Source organism: Chiloscyllium plagiosum, chromosome 14 (genome assembly GCF_004010195.1).
Source record: "Chiloscyllium plagiosum isolate BGI_BamShark_2017 chromosome 14, ASM401019v2, whole genome shotgun sequence".
Taxonomy (NCBI): domain Eukaryota; kingdom Metazoa; phylum Chordata; class Chondrichthyes; order Orectolobiformes; family Hemiscylliidae; genus Chiloscyllium; species Chiloscyllium plagiosum.
The window spans coordinates 76,827,603-76,837,295 of NC_057723.1; the positions used below are offsets into that span (position 1 = coordinate 76,827,603).

A 9,693-nucleotide genomic window follows, 5' to 3' on the forward strand; every position below is an offset into this window, starting at 1 on the left:
CTCCCATGAGGAACTTTGTCGAACGCCTTACGTCTATGTGGATCATGTCCACCACGCTGCCCTGATCAATCCTTTGTTACTTCTTCAAAAAGCTCAATCAAGTTCGAGACACATGATTTCCCACACACAGTGATACTGACTATCCATAATCAGTCTTTAGCTTTCCAAATATATGTAAATTCTGTCCTTCAGGATTCCCTCCAACAACCTGACCACCAGTGACGTCAGGCTCACCGGTCTATAGTTCTCTGGCTTTTCTTGACCACCTTTCTTATATAGTAACATCACATCAGTCAACCTCCAGTCTTCTGGCAGCTCACCTGTGACCATCGATGATACAAATATCTCAGTAAGAGGCCCAGCAATCTCTTCTGTAGCTTCCCACAGAGTTCTAGGGTACACTTGATCAGGTCCTGGGGATTTATCCACCTTTATGCGTTTAAGACATCCAGCACCACCTCCTCTGTAATATGGACATTTTTTTTCAACATGTCACCATCTATTTCCCCACATTCTCTACCCTCCATATCCTTCTCCAAAGTAAACACTGATTCAAAATGCTTGTTTATTATTTCTATCATCTCCTGCAGTTCCACACATAGGCTGCCTTGCTGATCTTTAAGGGGCCCTATTCTCTCCCTAGTCACCTTTTGTTGTTAATGCATTTACAAATCCCTTTGGAACTTAAATCTTACGATACAAGAAACTGTTCCAGTTCCTAGAAACACAAATCCACGTAGTGCTGCATGCACTCAGAATCCAATATCCACTCTCTCCAAGCATTGTACTACAGGTAGACAATCCTTTATCTGAAATTCCAAATTCCAAAGTCCAAATTTTTTTTTCCTGAAGTTTTCTTCTCATTAACAAGGTTGTTTGGTGTTCAAACAGTTAATGCAACTCCACACCCATTCGACCCATGTCACTCAGATGTGACGTAGCAGCGTAGTCCAGCACTGGCAGGCGCCGATTCTATCTTAGTGTTCATAGTAATCACCAGTGGGTCTGCTCTTCGGTAATTTTTCTTTTTATTTTACTATGAAAATGTCATTTAATCCTTCAACCAAAAAATTCTAAAATCCGAAAAACAGCTGGTCCCGAAGATTTCAGATAAAGGACTGTCTACTTGTACTTGCAATTTCTTAGCATTAAGGAACTTGTATAGAAATAAAAATCAACTTATTTGTGAAAACCTTGAAGGAAAAACAGTACCTTACTTCATTACTTAAAACAAAGATATGGGTTTGCTTTTAAGCACTTCTCCCAATTAAGTTCCCTCAGATTCTGGGTTGCTGTGTAAAATCAGTTTGAGCATCCAGGTTGTTTTTTCTCGCAATTTGATAATGTCAGAATGGTTTTTGAAGACCAGCAGAACTTTGTCATGTGTATTACACTTCCTACATTGGTTTCAAGAAATCAATTGCTGATCCTTGGATAAATCAGTAAAAGTTAAACTCAGGACAGAGTTTCTACACTTTCAGGTACTTAATTCAAGTGCACTTACATCCTTACTTTCAAACTGCATAGATTTCACATTTTATACCTTATTTCAAGCTTAACAGTTAAGCAACTGCTAGTCTCACTTACCAAATCCATTGCTTACTGTAGGAGATGGAAAATTCCTTAAATAAAAAGATTCTGTAACACGAGTAAAATAGCAGCCAAATGAAATACTGCTGTTTTAGAAAGTCAAATGCTCAAATGTTTAGCCCTGAACTTTGATAATGATAAATTAAAATCAATTAAGTAATTTCAGTAAATGCAGAAACATTTGCTTACTTTTCAAGAACTTGTCACTGCATTAATATTGAAGTAATATGAAAGATTTCAGGCTCTACAACCTATAAAAATCTTGAACATTTAACCTAAATGGAAATGAGCTACTACTAAGCTGTCTGTACACAAACAGGACCTGATTGTTAAAGATAATTAAACAATTACAAACACAGTATTAGCATCACATCTCATTTTGTCCTTTTCATCAAATTCATTTCTAAATCTGAAGTCTTTCATTTTGAATATAATCTACAAATGTATAAACACCAAGATACTTATTTCAGAGGTGTTAGTGGGGAGTGTGTGTGCCCATGTGTGCGCGAGAGAGTGCGAGACTGAGAGTGTAAGTGAGAGGAGTAGAGTCAGAGTGTGTCTGGCTTGCCATTATATGCAAAGATAGATCGTCTACCATATGAATTGCTTTTTTCCCCCAAAGACAAACAAGATTCTCAGCATCTCTGCCCTTACAGCATATCTTTTTTTAGATCCTGAAAACTGTTCAATACCCACAGTAAGAAGAATCAATACAAAATTAACAAATACCACCCCCCACTCCCATATCCCTTGTAGCAAGTGGGGTATCAGATTGTAGCAGGTTTTCCTTTTACCCCTCAACTGCATAATCTTTTGTCATCCAAACTTGCATCCATACCTTTGTACATGTGCCATTAGGAGTGGCTGTGCATGGCTGAGGTTGCTGCAGCTGTTGATGAGTATTACTGGATGATAAAGTCTGCCTGTGCACCTGGTGGCAGCAGTGGACCGTCGAGTGGTGACTTTTTTCTGTTGGTGATCTGTGCGGATTGGCAATGCCATCCCCTTCTGCCATTGTTCTCACTGAATCATCAGCCACTCCTCCTTTATGCGTCTGACATTCATCTTGTCCCACCTGAAGTATCAAATAAAAGACTTACTTTAAACTAATTTCTCACCACAAATGCAGTGTAGACATCACAAGTCAGTAAAATATACTTAAAATTCCATCAGCTTAAAATAATATGACCATGTTGCACATACAATTCAAGTTAAAATAAACTGCAGTTGAACAGGGAGGAAAAAGATGAGCACTTGCTATCAAGTTCCATTTTAACAGTGACTACATCAGCATTGCATCTTACCATACTTAAAGCCTAAGCAACATAAGACTGTTTATCTCCAAAAATTGAAAACAATAGTACAACAACTAAAGAAAACATGCCATTATCCTTTCATGTTATTCCCTTTAGGTCATCCAATATCACAGCTCTGGTACAGAAAAACCACTAACCAAATAGACATTGCTACAGTACTTGCCCAGTTTATGGATTGGGGCATCACTATATCTGCAACTACAGACACATTGCCAGTGCACCACCAAAAAGAAGCTTATGCCCAAAACGTCGATTCTCCTGTTCCCTGGATGCTGCCTGACCTGCTGCGCTCTTCCAGCAACACATTTTCAGCACCACCAAAAAGTGTCTACCCCTTTAATGTTTTATTTTAAAACAATAGACACATTGCAACAATTCTTTCAAACAATCAAACACCCTTGTCCTTATTTCTGAAAGTCCATTAGCTACCCAAGTGAAATTTGTAAAAGAAAAAGTTTTCATTATCATGTAAATAAACATAAAAGTAACACAATTGAGAGGGCATTGAATGAATCAAACAATTATCCAATTGACTTTTGAAAGCCACAACTGAATCGGTCTCCACCACAATCAGAGAGAGGCATTTCAGATCCTAACCATTCACTGCAGAAAGACGTTCTTCCTCATGTCATCATTGATAAAAGAAACAATCACTTGAAATCAAAAGCATCTGCCTCTTGATCCTTCTACCAACAGCTTCTCTCTGGCTACTGTCTCCTGACCACTCAAGATTTTCAAGACCTCTGACAAACATTTCCTCAAAGTTCCTTTCTCCAAGGAAAATAGCTTTTCTTATTTATCCACATAACTGAAACTCCTCTTTCCAGGAAAAACTTTTTCCTATGCCTTTACACACCTTCCTAAAGAGGAATGCCCAGCATTGGGACCCACCTGCATTGAGGCCAAATTTTTGTTTCATGTCTATTTATCATGACATTCTTGTTTTTGCACTTTATGCCCCTATTTATGAATCATAGAATGGTGTAAATGCTTTATTAATCCTGCTATCAACATTAATGTGCACAAATATCCAAGTCCATCTGCTCCTGCAACTCCTTGACAGTTATACCCTTCATTTCATACATCCTCTCTTAATTTTTCAGTATTTAGTTAATTGAGATTAATCACTGCAAAAAAATAAGAAATACTTCAAACAGTAGACTAAGATGGATGTTAATTCCCAATTTACTTTCTCCATGACAGTTAACCATCTCTTATCCTGATCCAACTTTATGCATGCTTTGCTTCTCTAAAAGCAAGTAGCTTTGAAGACTAATCCCATCTATTACATATTTGTATTCACTCAATGGACTCAGTTGGAACATTCCTGAGAATACCAAAGACTTTTAAGTAGGAGAAACAGAGTTGCCCACAGCCACTTGATAGCATTAGAAAACATAAAAGGCTAAACAGAAACCTTTTCGAGAGCATAAATTAAAATATTAGGCTTGTTCTGATATCTTACACTGAAGAAGATAACCCAATAATATGAAATTCCAGTATAAACACTTAAACATTGCAACAGGATGGATGGCTTAAAAACAAACACTGCCAAAAGTCATTAGCCACAATGTAGCCACATATTTTGTCATACTGTGATTCAAATGGCATAGACCGCTTCAAGGAATGCTAATGGCTGGTTACATCTAATTACATAGGAACCTACATTAATGTGAATCACATGATCAGCAACATGAGCCAAAGCAAAATGCAGCACACTCATTGACTTCCTCTAAATGACTGGTCAGGCTTATTCAAAAAAAAAACTGAACACTCTAGAATCATCCTTCTATCAGGTCCAGGGACTTGCCAGCTTTTGGTTCCATTACATTTTCCCCAATCACAATGGTTTTAAATCTCTCTCTCCCTTTCGCATCCAAATGTTCAATTATTCTTGGATTTGCTTTGTGTTTCTACTGTGAAGATACAAAATACTTCTTCAAATTGTCTGCTATTTCCTTGTTTCCCATTATTAATTCCACAATCTCACCCTAAAACATCTGGCATTAATTAAGACAGTAAGCCCTTCACTATGCCACTGTACACTTTTGGCTTTTACTTTTTTTGTACAAATTATGAAAGTGAGAGCTGATGACATTGTAGCAAGAAAATCAGGCCATCTGCAAAGTGAACAAAGTATCGGCATCTTAATTTGAAGGGTTGTGAAATTCAAAACAAAATGTGAAATGTAAACAAGTGGATGAATTGGGCACAGAACAGAGGAGAAAAAGGAAAGAAAGATGGAATTTAGAGAGAGTAAAAGAGATAGAGTGAGGGAAACTGTGTCTCACAAACCTGACTGGGTTTTTTGAGGAAGTAACCAAAAGGACTGATAAAAGCAGAGTGGAAGACGTTGTTTACTTGGACTAAAGTCAAGCCTTTGACAAGATTCCACATGGTAGACTAATTAATAAAGTTAGATCATATGGGATTCAGGGTGAGCTTGCCAATTGAATACAAAATTGGCTTAATGGCAAGCAGCAGCGTGATGGAGGAAGATTGTTTCTGTGGGCTGGAAGCCTGTAACCAGGGGTTGCGCACAAGGCTGCATATGGTGGTTCAGTGGTTAGCACTGCAGCCTCACAGGTTCAATTCCACCCTTGACCATCTATACAGAGTTGGCACATTCTCATTGTTTCTGCATGGGTTTCCTCTGGGTGCTCTGATGCCCTCCACAGTCTAAAGATGAGGGGCACGAATAGCCAGGGTCTTTCTCCTAGGTTGGTAAAGTCCAGAAGTAGAAGGCATAGGTTTAAGCTGAGAGGGGAAAGATTTAAAAAGGACCTAAGGGGCAACTTTTTCCAAACAGAGTGGTGCGTGTATGGAATGAGCTGCCAGAGCAAGTGGTGGAGGCCAGTACAATTACAACATTGAAAAGGCACCTGGATGGGTATATGAATGAGGGGTTTAGGGGGATATGGGCCAAATACTTACAAATGGGACTAAATTAATTTAGGATATCTGGTTGGCACAGGCAAGTTAAACTGAAGGGTCTGTTTCCATGTTGTACAACTCTATGAGTCTATGGGCAAGATAGATGAACTGGCTGTGCTAAATTGTCCTGTGTGTGCAGAGATGTGCAGGAGAGGTGTATTAATCATGGGGGAAGGGGGAAGGGAAGTGGGATGCTCTTTGGAAGGTTGTGTGGGCTCGATGGGCCAAATAGCCTGCTTCTACACTGTCTGAGTTCTAGGATTCTACATTTTCCACAGGAATTGGTGTTGGGTCCACTTTCATTTGTCATTTATATAAACAAATTAGATAAGAATATAGTAAGCATGATTAGTAAGCTTGCGGATGGCATCAAGATTGGAGGTAGTGGACAGTGAAGGAGGGTATCCAAGAGAGGAATGATGATGAGTGATTTGAAAGGGGCACAGGACAGGTACTTGAGGAAAATAAACCAGCGGAGCTTTAGGAATACAGTGAATTAATCAGCCTGTATGGATTGCTCTACATAGTGTTTTGTAAATGTTTTAATTGCTGTCAAGTTTGCAACCCATAATTGCAGAATCATGTGGGAGCCGCTGATGTTACCCAAGTTGATGTCGCCAGTTCTGCAGCATCTGAACAAAAACAATTCAGTAGTTAATCAGTTTGCTTTCCAATAGCTATTATATTGGAGTACAGTTTTAACTACAGCAGAAGTTAAAAGTAAAACTAAGGCAATTATAGCCTGATGTTAAGGTCAGCCAGACAGTTGCCATCCCATGATATCATTATTACTTTTCAGCATCTGGATTGATTCCCAGACATACCATTAGACACTGTAGATGCACATTAGTTTTGCCTCTTGGTGCATGCTCCAGACTCTGCAATTTCACTGTTTCGTTCTCAGTTGTACTTAGTGACTGGATCAGGGTTTACCCAATAAATGCATTTTATTTGTCACTTTTACTGTGGAGGGAGTGAGCTAACAAGCTTGCAGCTACACCACGGACAATCTAGGCTCAAGTTGCAAACTGGCTCCAGCAGGTCAAAATATTCCAAATTCATATGGTCTCTGCAATCCTTATTCTTATTTCCAATGATCAATTTTCTACAGTTCTGCTTGCCTGCTATAATCAGAAGTGCAAAGGACATTGCTGCAACCAGTGTTAAGAGGGTTTAAATGGGCATAAAACTGGCTAAGAGTTTAATCTTGATGAATACCCTAAACATTCCTGTGGATCCCATCTTAAGATGCTGAGCAAATGGCATTACAGAAAATGAACCAGAGAACCTCTGATACAGATGAGAAAGAGAAAGACTGGGATGATGGAAAAAACAGTCAGAAGAGGCTGAGGCAATGGCATTCAGGACTTAGCTCTAAGTTTACTTCAGAAGTGAGCAGACAACTGTGCTTTTGTATAAATGAGAACATTCGAGATATTTTATGGAAAGGATTAAACTTTATAATCTAAAAGCAGAATACTGCGGAAGCTGGAAGTTTTTTTTAAAATGTAGGGAATTCTCAGCAGGTTACATATATAGGCAACTTAGAGGCGAACAAAGTTAAAACATTGCTCTGTGACCTTGCTTCAAATCAGTTTTTTTTAAGATTGGATAGTGAGGCCAAGAATATGAACAAAGAAAGGACTAAGGATGGAGACAAAGCAAAGATGTAAGGGTGGCTGATGTCACTTATAAAACACATCCTAATTACAACTCTTAAATATTACAAAATTTGTCCCAAATAGCATTCTGACAAGCATTTTATAGGCATCAGCAACAATTAGATAGTATAAAAGCAAGGTGTTATGCTGGAATTATGGAAATCATTAGTTAGACTGTGACTCAAGTACTGTGCAACTCTGGTCGTCTCATTACATGTATGTAATTCTACTCAGGAGGGTAGGGAGAAGATTTAACAGGATGTAATCTGGATAAGGAAAACGCAGTTATTATACCAGATTTCGTAGACTGAAGCCGAGGGGAGGTTCAATTGGGAATTACTGAATTCAAAGTGCCATGATACAGTGGAAGGAATGGCCCAAGACCTTAGCATACAAGTTGGCATCAAGGGCCATAAAGTTAGATGTGACTGGCAGAAATAGTAGAGATGAGGGTAAGGTATTTTGTTCAGAAAATGATTGGGGGTTGGAACTCACTGCCTGTAAGGGTGACAGAGGCTGAAACACTTAACTCATTTAAAAGGCAATATTATTACAATAATTATAATTACTATATTTATCTATAGTCTTACTATATAAACTTACCTAAAATTAGTGATATCGTTGACAGTGAAGAAGGTTATCTAAAATTACAAAGGGATCTTGATCAACTGGGTCAATGAGCTGAGGAGTTGCAGATGGACTTAACTTGGATAAATACGAGGTATTATATTTTGGTAAAAGAAACAAGGGTAGGACTTACACAATTAAAAGTAGGGCCTTGGATAGTTTGGGAGAACAAAGAGACCGAGCGGCTCAGGTAGATCATTCTTTGAAGTTTGCGTCACATATAGATAGGTTGGTTAAGAAGGTGTTTAGCACGCATGCCTTCACTTCTCATATTGATGACTGTAGGAGTGGGACCATTATATATTATGTTGAGGTTGTACAGGACATTGGTACGGCCTCTTCTGGAGTTACGTGTCCAGTTTTGGTTGCCATTTCATTCCTGATGAAGGGCTTTTGCCCAAAACGTCGATTCTCCTGCTCCTTGGTTGCTGCCTGAACTGCTGTGCTTTTCCAGCACCACTAATCTAGAATCTGGTTTCCTGCATTTGCAGTCCTTGTTTTTACCTGCCGTTTTATCGTGTGACGATGCCCCTTTAACAAGGTTATTTTGTCCTCGTTTTTTTTTCCCCAAGAGAGGTTGTAAAGACAGAGGTGCTGAAATGTCTGGGCTAGAGCCTAGTTTAACAACGGCAGTTCTCCCAGTTGCATTTTGTTTGTAGTTTCTTTTCGTTGAGAGTGGGAAGCTGTTTGCAGTCCAGAGAAAGGTTCCAAGCTTCTACACAGACAGTGTTTTGTGTGTGGAATGAAATCTCAGAGGAAGTGGTACAGTTACAACATTTAAAACACATTTAATTAAGCACATGAATAAGAAATTTTTGGAGAGTTAGGTCTGCAGGAAGTGTGACTGGCTGCAACTTCTCACAGACTGTGTTATTCTGCTGGAGTACATTTGGATGCGGGCGCAGAGAGTTTGATGGACACTAGTTACAGGGAGGTGGTCACACCACAGGTTCGGTCCAGGAGAGGCAGGCAGGTCGTGGATGAGTCTCCTGCAGATATTCCTCTAACAGGTATATCATTTTGGATAGGCAAAAGTGAGGACTGCAGATGCTAGAAGCCAGAGTTTAGATCAGAGTGGTGCTGGAAAAGCACAGCAGGTCAGGCAGCATTCGAGGAGCAGGACAAGTGCGTATGCGTGTGCACGTATATATGTATGTGTGCACGCACCCGCGTGCGGTCTAGCCTCTCAGGGCAGTTGCCCCCACCCCCGCCTGCAACAGCCAGGCTCTGCTTTACAGCAATAGTGGTAGGTGAATAGTGACGGACAGAGGGGACGAGGGAGAGATAGAGTGCAGGGGAGAGAAAGTGAGAGTCGGGAGCATATGGAGAGAGAGTGTGCAGGGTAAGTGGGATAGAGTAGTGAGACAGTGGGGATGAGTGAGAAATCATGGGAGAAGAGAGAGCATGGGGGAGAGAGGGAGTCGGGATGGAAGGAGAGAACGTGAGGGTTGGGGTAGAGAGAGTGAGGTCGAGACCCACAGACACAGGGAGGGGGGGCGAGATATCGAGTGGGAGGGGGAGAGTGAAAGGGAGAGGGAGGGGCAGTGATTGGGATGGCATAGAGA

General features: G+C 40.0%; 1 protein-coding gene across 1 annotated transcript in view; it reads right to left on the reverse strand.

Annotated features, from left to right (window-relative positions):
* Window positions 1–9,693, reverse strand: part of fam193b (family with sequence similarity 193 member B) — a gene marked incomplete at its 3' end in the record, with an annotated part of 84,864 nt that overhangs the window by 19,021 nt on the left and 56,150 nt on the right. The window contains exon 3 of the mRNA XM_043704118.1: window positions 2,429–2,665. Coding sequence (XP_043560053.1) covers window positions 2,429–2,665 — 237 coding nt within the window. The remainder of the gene's footprint in view (window positions 1–2,428; window positions 2,666–9,693) is intronic.